Source organism: Ranitomeya imitator, chromosome 1, assembly GCF_032444005.1.
Source record: "Ranitomeya imitator isolate aRanImi1 chromosome 1, aRanImi1.pri, whole genome shotgun sequence".
NCBI lineage: Eukaryota > Metazoa > Chordata > Amphibia > Anura > Dendrobatidae > Ranitomeya > Ranitomeya imitator.
The window spans coordinates 900,935,185-900,952,595 of NC_091282.1; the positions used below are offsets into that span (position 1 = coordinate 900,935,185).

At 42.0% G+C, this 17,411-nt stretch overlaps 1 protein-coding gene across 2 annotated transcripts in view; it reads left to right on the top strand.

Moving 5' to 3' along the window:
- The window catches only part of ARHGAP24 (Rho GTPase activating protein 24), an 896,906-nt gene that overhangs the window by 482,068 nt on the left and 397,427 nt on the right, over window positions 1-17,411 (top strand). For both annotated transcript variants that reach the window (XM_069743298.1, XM_069743290.1), the window contains exon 3: window positions 14,232-14,319. In XM_069743298.1, the coding sequence (XP_069599399.1) occupies window positions 14,232-14,319 (88 nt within the window). The remainder of the gene's footprint in view (window positions 1-14,231; window positions 14,320-17,411) is intronic.

Consider the following 17,411-nt stretch of genomic DNA (forward strand, 5'->3'; position numbering starts at 1 on the left):
AAATGCATCCTGTGTGAACAGAGGCCACAGTGTACAGAACAATTTGGGCCCAGCTGCACCCTGCAAAAAATATACGCGCAAAAAAAAAAAAAAAAAACATAAATATATGCAAGGTATTAGTTGATATTACGCACGCGTGGGTTGCCAGCTTCCATATTATGGCCGTAATATCAACTAATACCTTGCATATATTTATATGTTGTTTTTTTTTTTGCACGTATATTTTTTGCAGGGTGCAGCTGGGCCCAAATTGTTCTGTACACTGTGGCCTCTGTTCGCACGGGATGCATTTTAGCACTGGGCAGCCCGCCATATGGCGTCATTAATAGGCTGTAGCCAGACGCTTTGTATTCCTTGTGTGAAAACGCCACATACAGAGTATTTTATCTTAGTGCATTGGTGTACCACACGGCCAAACCCTTATTGAAGGCTGGCTGTTTCATTAGGTATTGCACCTGTGCATTTGCTATTTTGTTTGGGTCCGCTGCACCCTGCTTGTGCATTTGTATTGAGGCCTATTTAGACAGGTAAGCATCTTTGCCTGTTTTTGGTGTTTTTTCTTGAATGTGTCCTTTTTTGGTGTTTTTCAGGCAATATACTATGTGGCTGGGCAATATACTACGTGATTGGGTAATATACTACGTGACTGGGCAATATACTACGTGGCTGGGCAATATACTACGTGAGTTGGCAATATACTACGTGACTGGGCAATATACTACGTGGGCTGTGCAATATACTACGTAGCTGGGCAATATACTACGTGGGCTGTGCAATATATTACGTAGCTGGGCAATATACTACGTGGGCTGTGCAATATATTACGTGGACATGCATGTTCTAGAATGCCCGATGCGTTAGAATCGGGCCACCATCTAGTAGTAATATATTTTTCTAATAACTGTTACAAGATTATGTATTAGGAAGGTATTAGATATAATTTGAACAAGGACAAGCATCATTTACTAATACTGTCATCACACAATCATTTTTGTGTTTGCAGAATATCTTATTAATATCAGAAACATCATAGAATATACCAGCTCCTTGGGGACAACGATAATATATACCACCCGGAATTGAAACATAGAGCTACAGAGAAAAGAATCTAGACGTATCTGCCAAAGCTCAGTGATTAAAGAGCTGCTTCTTCATGAAAATGACTTGACAACATCTCCACCCTCGCCAGAGACATATTTTTTCTTTACACGGTGCAGTTTTATTACCCATACTTAGATCCTTTTTAAAGCAAGCAGACTATGAGTACGATAACAGAGGTTTACAGCTTGGTGACATTCACTTTCACATTTAAACTGCGTGACAAACTCAACATCATATTCTTCATTTTGTCTGAGATTCAGGTAACTATGGAGACTGGGTGAGATGAGGTTGCATTATACTTCCAGGTGGTACGGGGACATATTTCTTCTCTATCTCACCCAAAGTGGCTTACAATAATAATAGATATGATAACTTTATGGTTATTTTTTATGATTTCTTTCATTAGGACACGGGCTTAGTACTCCAAAACTGAACTTCTTCTGCTCCCGCCATCTACTAACCTCCCTAAATTTGACATTTCCCTCTCCGTGGGTGGCACCATAATAACACCCCGGCAGCAGGCGCACTGTCTGGGTGTTATGTTTGACTTCGATCTCTCCTTCACATCCCTTATACAATCTCTTGCCCGCTCGTGCCGCTTACACCTAAAGAACATCTCTAGAATCCGCCCTTTTCTCACCATGGAAACAACAAAAACCCTCACTGTCGCCCTGATCCACTCCCGCCTGGACTACTGTAATGCTCTACTAATTGGCCTCCCCCTTACTCTACTTCCCCCTCTCCAGTCTATCCTTAATGCAGCAGCCAGGCTCGTCTATCTGGCTAGTCATTATTCAGATGCATCCGCTCTTCGCCAGTCATTAAAAAAAAGAAGAAAAGAAATGAACCAAAAAAGGTCTGCACAAGCACAAAATGTACAAAATATATAACACAGCATTTTATTAGACACCACATGAAGAACATATAAAAACACTTAAAATACAACGATGTGTAGAACACCCCTATATAACAAGATAAACCTGCAGCAATATAGTGAGAAAAGCACCGAAGGCTATAGTAAACACACATATCATGTACTGACAAGTAAATAGACGTCCCAAGCACTGAGGCAATAAACAAGGTACATGGTATATATACAAACAACATAAGGACCCCTAAAGAAGATAACCCTGATACCAGATAGATCATAAATAACTGGTAAATGAATACATCTTACATAGCTCAAAAGGGTACATATATATGCCTAGAGCCGATGACACGTAGGTCACAAAACCCAGCTAACAAGCTACACTATGCATGGCGTGTAGCCAGAAGGGGAGGAATCAGGGCACCCCTATAGGATAGTGAGGACGGTATAATCCCGTCAAGATACTCAACTAAATCCAAGATATGGTAGAGGAGGGCCCATAGATCAGAAGGCTAAGGTGCTGCTGCAGGTGCGTATGTCATGAATGACCAGCAATAGTCCTGGAAGGGGTGTGGGGAGAAAGCCCAAGTCATTACACTGGCTGCCCATTCATTACAGGATACAATTCAAAGTACTTGTTCTCACCCACAAAGCTCTTCACAGTGCGGCACCCCCTTACATCTCCTCCCTCATTTCGGTCTATCGGCCTAGCCGACCACTGCGCTCTGCAAATGACTTTCGACTAACCTCTGCACTAATCCGTACCTCCCACTCCCGACTCCAAGACTTCTCCCGTGCTGCGCCAATCCTCTGGAATGCTCTACCCCAAGATATTAAGACCGTCCACAATTTGCATAGTTTTAGGCGCTCGCTCAAAACACATTTGTTCAGAGCGGCCTGTCACATCCAGTAATCAAAGTCATGTTATGTTTGTGTGTGTGTAGCCCATTCACTATCTCCATCTATCCCCCACCCCCTGACGATGGCTGGACCATCATTGTAAATAAATCATTGTAAATACATACCTGTGCTTTGTATCTCCCCCACCTCATTGTAGATTGTAAGCTCTCACGAGCAGGGTCATCTTATTTCGCTTTAATTATTGTATTGTTAACGTTGTTACTTATGACTGTTGTGTTTGAAACTGTAAAGCGCTGCAGAATATGTTGGCGCTATATAAATAAAGATTATTATTATTATTATTACTGAGATGAAAGTAGAAGTCCATCTACTATATAATTGTCTAAGGGTCACTTCCGTCCTTCTATCTGTCCTTCTGTCTGTTACGGATATTCATTGGTCGCGGCCTCTGTCTATCATGGAAATCTACGTCGCTGATTGGTCGCGGCAAAACAGCCACAACCAATAATAATAATAATCTTTATTTTTATATAGCGCTAACATATTCCGCAGCGCTTTACAGTTTGCACACATTATCATCACTGTCCCCAATGGAGCTCACAATCTAAATTCCCTATCAGTATGTCTTTGGAATGTGGGAGGAAACCCACGCAAACACAGAGAAAACATACAAACTCTTTGCAGATGTTGTCCTTGGTGGGGTTTGAACCCAGGACTCCAGCGCTGCAAGGCTGCAGTGCTAACCACTGCGCCACCGTGCCGCCCGATCAGCAACGGGCACAGTCCGGAAGAAAATGGCCGCTCCTTACACCCCGCAGTCAGTGTCCGGCGCCCGCATACTCCCCTCCGGTCAGCACTCACACAGGGTTAATGGCAGCATTGATCGCGGTGTAACGCACTTGGTTACCGCTGCTATTAACCCTGTGTGACCAACTTTTTACTATTCATGCTGCCTATGCAGCATGAATAGTAAAAATATCTAATGTTAAAAATAATTTAAAAAATAAAAAATAGTTACATACTCACCCTCAGTTGGCCCCCAGATTGAAGCGACCGGTTACCGATGCTCCTTGTGACACCCCGGTGACCGCTCCATGCATTGCTGTCTCACAAGATGATGACGTGCTGTCTCGCGAGACCGCTACATCATCATCTCGCGAGACCGCAATGAACTCTTCAGACCGGAGCGTGCGACGACCATCAGTAACCGGCAGCTTCGATCCGGAAGGTGAGTATGTAACTATTTTTTATTTTAATTCTTTTTTTAACAGGGATATGGTGCATACTACATGACTGGCCAATATACTACGTGACTTTGCTGTTTACTATGTGGCTCTGTGCTGTATACTATGTGACTGGGCAATATACTACGTGGCTGGGCAATATACTATGTGTCTGGGCAATATACTATGTGGCTGGGCAATATACTATGTGACTGGGCAATATACTATGTGGCTGGGCAGTATACTACATGACTACATCTCTGTGCTGTATAGTACGTGGCTCTGTGCTGTATACTATATAACTGGGCAATATACTACGTGGCTGGGCAATATACTACGGTGACATACATATTCTAGAATACCCGATGCGTTACAATCGGGCCACCATCCAGTCTACTATATAATTGTCTAAGGGTCACTTCTGTCTTTCTGTCTGTCTGTCTGTCCTTCTGTCACGGATATTCATTGGTTGCGGCCTCTGTCTGTCATGGAATCCAAGTCTTTGATTGGTCATGGCAAAATGCCCACGACCATTGCCACGACCAATCAGCGACGGCCACGGTCCGGTGGCAATATGGCCGCTCTTTCCTCCCCACAGTCAGTGCCCGCTCCATACTCCCCTCCAATCATCCAGTCAGCCCTCACACAGAGTTAATGCCAGCGTTACCGGAGCGCGGTGTAACGCACTACGGTTACGCAGCTATTAACCCTGTGTGACCAACTCTTTACTTGTGATGCTGCGTATGCAGCATCAATAGTAAAAAGATCTAATGTTACAAATAATAATAATAATAAAAAAAACGTTATTCTCACCCTCCGACGTGTCGTCCTGTCCTCGGCAGTGCAAGCGGCAGGTTCCGGTGCTAAGGATGGTATGGGAGAAGGACCTGTCATGACTTCACGGTCACTTGGTCCCTGGTGGAGAAGCCACTTTTAGGGCAGTTCCCACATTTTGCAAATTGAACCATAGTCCTGTATAGGAGGTAATAATGCAAAAAAGGAAGTTCTAGGACCCATGTAATACTACGTGACAGGGCAATATACTATGTGGCTGGGCAATATACTACGTCACTGGGCAATATACTACGTAGCTTGGCAATATAGTACGTGACTGGGCAATATACTACGTGGCTGGGCAATATACTACGTGGTTGGGCAATATACTACGTCGCTGGGCAATATACTACGTGGCTGGGCAATATACTCTGTGACTGGGCAATATACTATGTGGCTGGGCAATATACTATGTGACTGGGCAATATACTATGTGGCTGGGCAATATACTATGTGACTGGGCAATATACTATGTGGCTGGGCAATATACTACGTGGCTGTGAAATATACTACGTGGCTCGGCAATATACTGCGTGGCTGGGCAATATACTACGTGACTGGGCAATATACTAAGTGGGCTGTGCAATATACTACGTGGACATGCATATTCTAGAATACCCGATGAGTTAGAATTGGGCCACCATCTAGTAATCTAATAATATTAAGAAATCCTGTACTTTATTACTGTACAAAAGAGCAACCAAAAAACCTCAGTGTAGGGTCTCAGAAAAAAAGTCGTAAGTGCTTTCGTTCATGGACATTTGTGAACTACGCATTTTGGGGTCAATAAGGCCTTCTGGACAAACGTTTCTGTATTTAAACTCTAGTGTAGGCATAAAAGTACCAACCTAGTCTAACCTTACTCAATCTAGTCTAGCTTTACTCAATCAATAGCATTAATAACCTGCCTGGTGCCTGTACTTAGCTGAACGATGCAGGGAAAAAATTAACTTTATAATCCCCAACAGGATTTAAAACAAACCAGCCATAAGCGTGTCACAAATCCCTCCCATCTGTGCCCTTGTCACGTGGTCACGGGGCGCCGATTGGCTTTCATGACAGCTGGAGATCTGCAGAAAACTCCAGTGCCTCTCATTGTTAATCTCCTGTGAACACCAGCTAGTTGATTGTTAGGAGATAGTGATTTCTGCTATACATAGCAGTGCTGGTGCACTGCTGTATGTAGCACAGGCAATCGGATGATCGCAGCTTCAAGTCTCTTAAGGGAACTATTGAAGTCAGTAAAATGTTTTTAATAAAAATTGTTTTAAAAGTGTGAAGAAAATAAAAAAACACAAAAGTTCAATTCATCCCCCTTTGCCCTATTTAAAATAAAACAATAAAAAATACGCATATTTAGTATCACTGTGTTCAGAAATGTCCGATCTACCAAAAAATAAAGAAAAAATAATTGGATCATTAAATGAAATAATGAGGAAACAAAATTGTCAGAATTACAATAAAATGCAAGAATAGGCGATCAAAACATCATATCTACCCTTAACCCCTTAGCGACCGCCGATACGCCTTTTAACGGCGGCCGCTAAGGGTACTTAAACCACAGCGCCGTTAATTAACGGCGCTGTGGAAAAAGTCCATAGCGCCCCTCAGAGGCCGATTTTCTCTGGGGTCTCGGCTGCCGAGGGTAGCCGAGACCCCAGAGAACATGATTCGGGGTTTTTTTAACCCACCCCGCATTTGCGATCGCCGGTAATTAACCGTTTACCGGCGATCGCAAAAAAAAACAAAAAAAAAAACGCGATCTCTTTTTAATTTCTCTGTCCTCCGATGTGATCGCACATCGGAGGACAGAGAAAAGGGGTCCCAGGTGGCCCCCCAATACTCACCTAGCTCCCCCGATGCTCCTCGTGTCTCCCGGTGGGCGCCGCCATCTTCAAAATGGCGGGCGCATGCGCAGTGCGCCCGCCGGCCGGCACCGGGAGAATCTTTGGGGTCTCGGCTGCCGGGGGTAGCCGAGACCCTAAAGAGTATGATCGGGGTCGGTATTACCGACCCCTGTTTTGCGATCGCCGGTAATTAACTGTTTACCGGCGACCGCAAAAAAAAAAAAGTAAAGTGTAATTCTCTGTCCTCTGATGTGATCGCACATCAGAGGACAGAGAAATAGGGGGATTCGGGGACCCTAGCATACTCACCTAGGTCCCTGGATCCTCTTGCTGCTCCTCCTGGCCGCCGGCAGAAGAACATGGCGGACGCATGCCCAGTGCGCCCGCCATCTGTCTCCATCTGCCGGCCGGCAGGAGAACAGCAGTTGGGGCTAAAATTAGGGTTAGGGGTAGGGTTAGGGTTAGGGGTAGGGTTAGGGTTAGGGGTAGGGTTAGGGTTAGGGGTAGGGTTAGGGGTAGGGTTAGGGTTAGGGGTAGGGTTAGGGGTAGGGTTAGGGGTAGGGTTAGGGGTAAGGTTAGGGGTAGGGTTAGGGGTAGGGGTAGGGGTAGGGGTAGGGTTAGGGGTAGGGTTAGGGGTAGGGGTAGGGGTAGGGTTAGGGGTAGGGTTAGGGATAGGGCTAGGGGTAGGGTTAGGGCTAGGGTTAGGGCTAGGGTTGGGGCTAAATTTAGGGTTAGGGTTGGGGCTAAATTTAGGGTTAGGCTTCTTTCACACTTACGTCGGTACGGGGCCGTCGCAATGCGTCGGCCCGACATACCGACGCACGTTGTGAAAATTGTGCACAACGTGGGCAGCAGCTGTAGTTTTTCAACGCATCCGCTGCCCAATCTATGTCCTGGGGAGGAGGGGGCGGAGTTACGGCCACGCATGCGCGGTCAGAAATGGCGGATGCGACGTACAAAAAAAGTTTCATTGAACTTTTTTTGTGCCGGCGCTCCGCCAAAACACAACTGATCCAGTGCACGACGGACGCGACGTGTGGCCATCCGTCACGATCCGTCGGCAATACAAGTCTATGGGCAAAAAACGCATCCTGCGGGCACATTTGCAGGATCCGTTTCTTGTCCAAAACGACGGAGTGCGACGGAATGCCAAACGACGCAAGTGTGAAAGTAGCCTTAGGGCTAGGGTTAGGGTTGGGGCTAAAGTAAGGGCTAGGGTTGGGGCTAAAGTTAGGGTTAGAGCTGGGATTAGGGTTAGGGTTTGGATTAGGGTTGGTATTAGGGTTAGGGTTGGCATTAGGGTTACGCTTGGGATTAGGGTTAGGTTTGGGATTAGGGTTAAGGTTAGGGTTGTGATTAGGGGTGTATTGGGATTAGGGTTAGGTTTGAGGTTAGGGTTGAGATTAGGATTAGGGGTGTGTTGGATTTAGGGTTTTGATTAGGGTTATGGTTAGGGTTGACATTAGGGTTGTTTTGGGGTAAGGGTTGTGATTATGGTTAGGGTTAGTGATTAGGATTATGGATCAGGTTGGGATTAGGGTTAGGGGTGTGTTGGGGTTAGGGTTGGAGCTAGAATTGGGGGGTTTCCACTGTTTAGGTACATCAGGGGGTCTCCAAACACGACAGCCAATTTTGCGCTCAAAAAGTCAAATGGTGCTCCCTCCCTTCTGAGCTCTGCCGTGCGCCCAAACAGTGGCTTACCCCCACATATGGGGCATCAGCATACTCGGGATAAATTGGACAACAACTTCTCCAATTTCTCTTGTTACCCTTGTGAAAATAAAAACTTGGGGGCTAAAAATTCTTTTTTGTGGAAAAAAAAATATTTTTTATTTTCACGGCTCTGCATTATAAACTTCTGTGAAGCACTTGGGCATTCAAGGTTCTCACCACACATCTAGATAAGTTCCATGGGGGGTCTAGTTTCCAAAATGGGGTCACTTGTGGGGGATTTCTACTGTTTAGGCACATCAGGGGCTCTCCAAATGCGACATGGCGTCCGATCTCAATTCCAGCCAATTCTACATTGAAAAAGTAAAACGGCACTCTTTCTCTTCCAAGCTCTGCGGTGCGCCCAAACAGTGGTTTACCCCCACATATTGGGTATCGACGTACTCAGGAGAAATTGCACAACAACTTTAGTGGTCTAATTTCTCCTGTTACCCTTGTGAAAATAAAAATTTGTGGGCAAAAAGATCATTTTTGTAGAAAAAATGCAATTTTTTTTTTCACGGCTCTCTGTTATAAACTTCTGTGAAGCACATGGGGGTTCAAAGTGCTCGCCGCACATCTAGATAAGTTCCTTAAGGGGTCTAGTTTCCAAAATGGTGTCACTTGTGGGGGGTTTCCACTGTTTAGGCACATCAGGGGCTCTCCAAACGCGACATGGCGTCCAATCTCAATTCCAGCCAATTCTACATTGAAAAAGTAAAACGGCACTCCTTCTCTTCCAAGCTCTGCGGTGCGCCCTAACAGTTGTTTACCCCCACATATTGGGTATCAGCGTACTCAGGAGAAATTGCACAACAACTTTTGTGGTCTAATTTCTCCTGTTACCCTTGTGAAAATAAAAATTTGTGGGCAAAAAGATCATTTTTTTAGAAAAAATGGAATTTTTTTTTTTTTTCATGGCTCTACGTTATAAACTTCTGTGAAGCACATGGGGGTTCAAAGTGCTCGCCACACATCTAGATAAGTTCCTTAAGGGGTCTAGTTTCCAAAATGGTGTCACTTGTGGGGGGTTTCCACTGTTTAGGCACATCAGGGGCTCTCCAAACGCGACATGGCGTCCAATCTCAATTCCAGCCAATTCAACATTGAAAAAGTAAAACGGCGCTCCTTCACTTCCAAGCTCTGCGGTGCGCCCAAACAGTGGTTTACCCTCACATATGGGGTATCGACGTATTCAGGAGAAATCGCACAACAACTTTTGTGGTCTAATTTCTCCTGTTACCCTTGTGAAAATAAGAATTTGTGGGCGAAAAGATCATTTTTGTGTAAACAAAAGCGATTTTTTATTTTCACGGCTCTACGTTATAAACTTCTGTGAAGCACTTTGGGGTTCAACGTGCTCACCACACATCTAGATAAGTTCCTTAAGGGGTCTAGTTTCCAAAATGGTGTCACTTGTGGGGAGTTTCCACTGTTTAGGCACATCAGGGGCTCTCTAAACGTGACATGGCGTCCGATCTCAATTCCAGCCAATTCTGCATTGAAAAAGTCAAACGGCGCTCCTTCACTTCTAAGTTCTGCGGTACGCCCTAATAGTGGTTTACCCCCACATATGGGGTATTGGCATATTCAGGAGAAATTGCATAACAAAATTTATGGTTACATTTCTGTTTTTACACTTGTGAAAATAAAAAAAATGGTTCTGAATTAAGATGTTTGCAAAAAAAAGTTAAATGTTCATTTTTTCCTTCCACATTGTTTCAGTTCCTGTGAAGCACATAAAGGGTTAATAAACTTCTTGAATGTGGTTTTGAGAACCTTGAGGGGTGTAGTTTTTAGAATGGTGTCAAACTTCATTATTTTCTATCATATAGACCCCTCAAAATGACTTCAAATGTGATGTGGTCCCTAAAAAAAAATGGTGTTGTAAAAATGAGAAATTGCTGGTCAACTTTTAACCCTTATAACTCCCTAACAAAAAAAATTTTGTTTCCAAAATTGTGCTGATGTAAAGTAGACATGTGGGAAATGTTATTTATTAACTATTTTTCGTGACATATCTCTCTGATTTAAGGGCATAAAAATACAAAGTTTGAAAATTGCAAAATTTTAAAAATTTTCGCCATATTTCCGTTTTTTTCATAAATAATCGCAAGTAATATCGAAGAAATGTTACCACTACCATGAAGTACAATATGTCACGAAAAAACAATCTCAGAATCAGCGGGATCCGTTGAAGCGTTCCAGAGTTATAACCTCATAAAGTGACAGTGGTCAGAATTGCAAAAATTGGCCTGGTCATTATGAAATCAATAAAAACATCAGCTCAGGACGCAAAGAATAAGCCATCACCCGGCCCCAGATCCCGAAATATTATAACACTACAGATTTCAAAAAATGGCAACATAAGCAAAACATTTTTCCTTACAAAGTGTGGAATTTTTTTCACCACTTAAATAAAAGAAATCCTACACATGTACTTGTACTGACCTAGGGAATCATATTAATTTAGAATCAGAGGATGAGAACCAGGATGGGTCAGGAGGGGATTGCTGAAAGGGAACCTGTCACCAGGTTTGGCCAATAGGAGTTACAGCCACCATCTTTGAGGGCTGATTTACAGCATTCTATAATGCTGTGTATAAGCCCCTAACTCAACCTGTAAGAGAAGAAAAATAACAGCACTGATCATTTCTTAGTGATAAAACCTGAGTGATACATTGCTGAATTCAGTCTTTTAACCCCCTACCTCATTCTGTCCTCAGATTACATAGCAAAAACCTGCTGACAGATTCCCTTTAAATGCACACTGGGCATGAATTTTCATGACATCACATCCACTTTGTTTGGACAGCAGATTTTTTGACCAGAAAACAACACATTGGAAAAAAGCACAATTTTTATGCTACGTGTAAATAAGACCCTACAGCATTAAAGAAATGTAAAGACATTCCTCTAGTTCCTAAATTCTGCAGGTTAGTATCTCATAAATCCCAGTATTGAATTTATTGCTTTTTTTTTCATTCAGGCCAGCCCCCTGTTAAATTACAATTTGTGAACACGCACCTTATACAATTAATTTGTATTGTCATGTTCAGCAATACTATGTGAGAATCCACAAAACTTGCAATTTGCAATGAATATAACTGACATTTGTTCTTTTGTTTCAGTCAAACAAGTCTATTTAGTGTAACAGATGCTTATTCCAAATTCTTCTTTTAAGTATGCAAATTATAAAATGATGAATCTATTGTATCATAGCCAAAAGAGAATATATTGTAGGAAAATGTGTTAAATAAACATTTAAACATACTATTTTTATCATTTCCTTTATTTGTTTTTCATATTTTGGTCCAGAGAATGAAACCAATATGTTGATAGTTACAGACAAAGCATCTTTTATAGATTTGACTAATATACCATTAGGTTAATAGACTTAAAAAAAAAAAAAAGAATCCAAACTTTAATAACTTTCCTACTTACCCAGGTCTAGATTTGTAACCAAAGCTACCCACTTCTCTTATACCAAGTCAATCCTTGCTTGGCTTTGCACCAAACTACTCTTTCATCTGTGACTCTTATTGTCAGACTTTTGTGCTTCATCATACCCAAGCCGTTCTAACCCTCTTTTCAAATTAATTACATCCAAGTACCGTAAAGTCTACGACTGTATCATATACTACACCTTTAAAGTGTACCTACATTTTAATAAGAAAATTATTATAGTGCAAGACTCTGCTCTATTAGTGACTTCTGCTGAGAACCCAGAGTATGGACTGCCCAAAGTCTGAGGGAAGTCTGTGCTGGGACTACACTGAAATATACAGCGTCCAGCTTGTCACTTTTAGCTAAGGAATGAGCGCTGTAAAACCGTAATGTGCTCGTTCCTGCACCAAAGACAGAAGGAGAAAGACACAGCTTAGTTTAGTGCAGCCTGCGGCAAAAACTTTGGGTGGTCCTTGCTGCAAAAATCACTTATAGAGTGAGTTAGAAAAATGATTAAAGTTCTGCTATAATAATTTTGTTGGGAAGGTACCATATATTTCGGATTACAAGACGCATTTCCCCCCCCCCAAATTTGGGACAAAAATGGGGGTGCATCTTGTAATGTGGATATACCTTACCGGCCGACATGGAGCAGGGTCCCAGGGTTGCGGTTGGAGGAGGAAAGAGTGGCGTGTTTCTGCAGGCTGCAGGGGGTGTTCAGAAGTGCAGCATGCTGCTGCGGGTGGTGTCGGCTGCTGTGGGTGGTGTCTGGTGCTGTGGGTGGTGTCTGCTGCTGCGGGGCCTCTGCCGACATTTGGTGAAAGACCAGAGCCCCTGCAGTTCCATGGTTTCCTATGCAGTGGACTCTGGGAAAATGGCTTTCGGGGGGGCGGCGCATGCGCATATGGAGATCTCGGCATCAAGATCTCAGGAGATGAGATCTCAGCACTTGGCCATCAGTCCTAAAGTTGATTGTTATGAGACACCATAACCATTCTCATAGTCACTATGGAATCTTCTTCATGGCTTGTGGCTTATGGACCATTATTCAGCTGCAACATCTCATCACATAATATATATTAAACACTACAGTGTTCTTCCTTTAGCCAGAGGACAAATCACCTAGAATAAGTCATCAATTTTCTTAGATGTACTGCAGTATGGTATTTAGGAGATAGCATAGCTTGTAGAAATTCTTCCATAAGTTCAAACATATGATGATTTTTTTCTAATAAATTAGTATATCAAAGTACCAGCATATGGAATTTCATATATGATATCTAATTTCACTGATCTATGAAAATGTTTGTCATTGAAAAACATCCAAAAGTATTTAATCCTAAGCAAACGTGAATCAAACCACCTGCCACAATTATCGCATCTGTTATGAACTTGGCAGAGATGGCAAAACCCAAATTCCAGCCATCTGTCGAGTCGAGAACAACTGGCCTATGCACGGATGGTAAATGGAAAGAGTGATAACTATATATAGGCAGCCAGACATGACTTGAGCCTGTGATTTTGGCTTGCTCCATTCTTTATTTGTGACTTAAAGTTTAGACATTAGGATCAAAGCAGCTTAATTTCTTGTTGGCTGTTATTCTACTTAGCAGTATTACCTTTAAGTGCCACAAAAGAGCAGAACTGCAGAAAGACCTGACTGTACATATTACTATGAGGCATTGCCAGTCAGTAAGTCATATATAAAGTTAGGTAAAATTTACATTAGAAGATGTCTGGAATTTAAGGTGTGAAAGGTGTAAGGTGCTGAATATATACTTTTCTATTTGTTTAATATAAGGATGCTGTATTTTTTGCTCACCTTTGACTAAAGTACTTTAAAAATATGCCAGTTTTTATAATGTGACAGGTTTAGCTTTTGAGTAAGAGCAAAGAAAAGAAACCCTCTTAAATAAAATAAATTGAAGTTTAACAATTAAACTAAAAATATATTAACATAAAAAATTAAACAAATTATTGCTTGTGTATTGCATTTGAAACAATATTATAAAATGAACCGACATTGCAAAAGTATCAGCAAATTTAAAATTTCCTTACAAGTCAAGAAAAAAGCCAAAATTCCTGCGCCTTGATCATACAAAAGATATCTACCCATTGAAACAAAGCCAATGATATTTACTTAGATGTTGGAGCTTTCACTAGTTTTGCCTTGCATCTGTATTGGAGGAATCAGGTGTGATGATAATTAGGACCGCTAAGATAAAGTGTAAACTTTTGAGTTCCAAATACATATTTATCAATTATAAGCTGGTCGTCGAAACAATTCTGAGTGAATTATAGTATCGGCTAATATATAATATTGCCTCATTTTACTTTTAGGGCACCATCTTTCTGCCTGGAAACAGAGTAGTGGAGCATCCATTTAATGAGGAAAGTCCAGGGAAATTCTTATTTGAGGTGGTTCCAGGTAAGGCTGTATTATTTTTTAATATCTTGCTCTGATGCTGAAGATTTCATGAATGAATGGGCTCAAGGATTGTTCTACCCATGCTTGATGGGAAGGATTTCATGAGAATCATTTTCATTTATTGCAGTAGGATTTTGTATGTCTTTCTCTGGATATACATGATGATAGATAGAACTAGGTGGGCTTGTAATAATGAGTATATAACTTTGTAGCAGATAAATATTTGTAATATATTAATTTAGTATACCATTTAGTATACCCTAGAGTGAACAGGGCTCAAAGAGGATCTGTCACAATAAAAGCAGCACACGTTACTAAATAGCTCTTAAATCTACATTTACTACTGTATAATACATGTTATAATAGTCATACAATGTTTTTTGAAAGTTTAAACTTGATATATGCCCAATCAGTCTGATTGACAGCTCATCAGAATCCTCCTTCTCTGGTGTTGCGGCCGCTACGCAGCACAAGCTGCAGCTGTCAGTCAGGCTGGGTGGGTGAGGGCTGAACATAGCTGGACTAATACAATGCATATTTTAATATTAGGATTATGCAGTCATTCTGAAATGAATTTTCAAAATAAGTACAACAGCCTCATCGGGTCTATGAGTTTTTGAGCTCTATTGCATAATGTATGCCGTTTTTTCTGTCAAATCTGGTGACAGATCTGCTTTAAGTTTTCTCACTGCTGAGTTTGCTACGATTGTATACAGAGCTTTTGAAATTTGAATTCGCTAGCTTTGCCAAATTTTCTCAAGAAATTTGAGTCACTGACCATAAGAGCTTGAACTCTATAAAAGAGAGAGAGGAGAGATGACCTCTCTGAACATAAAGCTCACATTCTACATGAAAGAGAGAGGACCCTGCTGGTCATTCAAGCTTACACTGTATGAGAGAAAGAGAGAGGACCCCACTACCTATAGGTGCTTACACTCTATAGGAGAAAGGGGACCCTACTCACTATAAGAGGTTAAGCTATATAAGAGAGAGAGGACCCTGATGACCATAAAAGCTTACACTCTACAGTAGAGAGAGAGAAGACCCCACTGCCTATAAGAGCTTACACTCTACAGTAGAGAGAGAGGACCTCGCTGACCATAAGAGCTTACACTCTACAGTAGATAGAAAACATCGCTGACCATAATAGCTTACACTCTACAGTAGAGAGACAGGAACCAGCTGCTGAAAAGAGCTTACACTCTATGGGAGAAAGACAGTGAGAGAAAGAGGACTACGCTGATCATAAGCGCTTACACTTTCCATTAGAGTGAGAGAACTCTGCTGATCATAAGATCTTACACTCTATAGGAGAGAAGACCCAGCTGACCATAAGATCTTACACTCTATAGGAGAGAAGACCCAGCTGACCATAAGATCTTATACTCTATAAGGAGAGAAGACCCAGCTGACCATAAGATCTTACACTCTATAGGAGAGAAGACCCAGCTGACCATAAGATCTTACACTCTATAGGAGAGAAGACCCAGCTGACCATAAGATCTTACACTCTATAGGAGAGAAGACCCAGCTGACCATAAGATCTTATACTCTATAAGGAGAGAAGACCCAGCTGACCATAAGATCTTACACTCTATAGGAGAGAAGACCCAGCTGACCATAAGATCTTACACTCTATAGGAGAGAAGACCCAGCTGACCATAAGATCTTACACTCTATAGGAGAGAAGACCCAGCTGACCATAATATCTTATACTCTATAAGGAGAGAAGACCCAGCTGACCATAAGATCTTACACTCTATAGGAGAGAAGACCCAGCTGACCATAAGATCTTACACTCTATAGGAGAGAAGACCCAGCTGACCATAAGATCTTACACTCTATAGGAGAGAAGACCCAGCTGACCATAAGATCTTACACTCTATAGGAGAGAAGACCCAGCTGACCATAAGATCTTATACTCTATAAGGAGAGAAGACCCAGCTGACCATAAGATCTTACACTCTATAGGAGAGAAGACCCAGCTGACCATAAGATCTTACACTCTATAGGAGAGAAGACCCAGCTGACCATAAGATCTTACACTCTATAGGAGAGAAGACCCAGCTGACCATAAGATCTTACATTTAATAAGCGAGAGAGAGAAGGGACATTGGTGGCCTTAAGAGCTTACACTTTACAGAAGAGAGAGACTTACTCAGTGACTCTAGAGATGGAAAATTACTCTTCCGTCCAAACTGTGCTCAACAGTAAACTGCTGATCTGTGAAGGTCCAGATAATGACCACCTCTGGACAAGGTATGATAATCCATAAGATGTCATAGCTGCATGGCATTATGAGGAGGCCCAAGCAGAAATACAGAATGACATTAGCTTGCTGTCTGATGCCTCAGCGGTGTGTGAACTGCAAATCAAGTCTCAAAGTGTTCAAATCTGTGTGAAACCCACAAATTTCAGAAAATACAACTCAAGCTCGATCCTCCATAGATGGATTCGCTCATCTCTAATTTATGCATCATTAGCACAAATCTCTCTCTTGTAGAACAGTTTGCCACAAGGTATCACTACAGTAGATGATTGCATGAGTCTGGACATGGACTGGATAGGATTGTAGTAAAGTTAAGGCATGTGAATAATCACATTCACTGGCAACAAACAAAGATCTTAATGGTGGTAAAATAAAATTCTAAATACTGCATGAAATATAAGAAGAATCCTGAAGCACCAAAGAGATAGGTGTTCAGAGCGGCATACAGATAGCAAACATTTACCGATGTAATTATCAGCAATGCCACACAATCCAAATATTATTTCATCTCAGCTCATCCCATCGTGCCCTGATGTACTAGAGTAGGACCATGCATTATATAAGCTTTGTTGTGCTACGCTGGCTGTGACTGTAGATATCGGGACGTACAGTATTATACAAGTAGTCCTCATGACTTGCCCGCTGCGGCTGATGAGATGCAGGGTTAATTTTTTTCCTACTAAAATAAGGTGTTTTAGTGCATGTTAAGCATTCAGTGTTTGCCTTGGCATTTCTTATTTGTACAGCTAATGAAACACACTCTCCGAAGAATGATAGCCTTACTGCCAAGCAGAACAGTACTATTGATCACGGTGTTGTACAC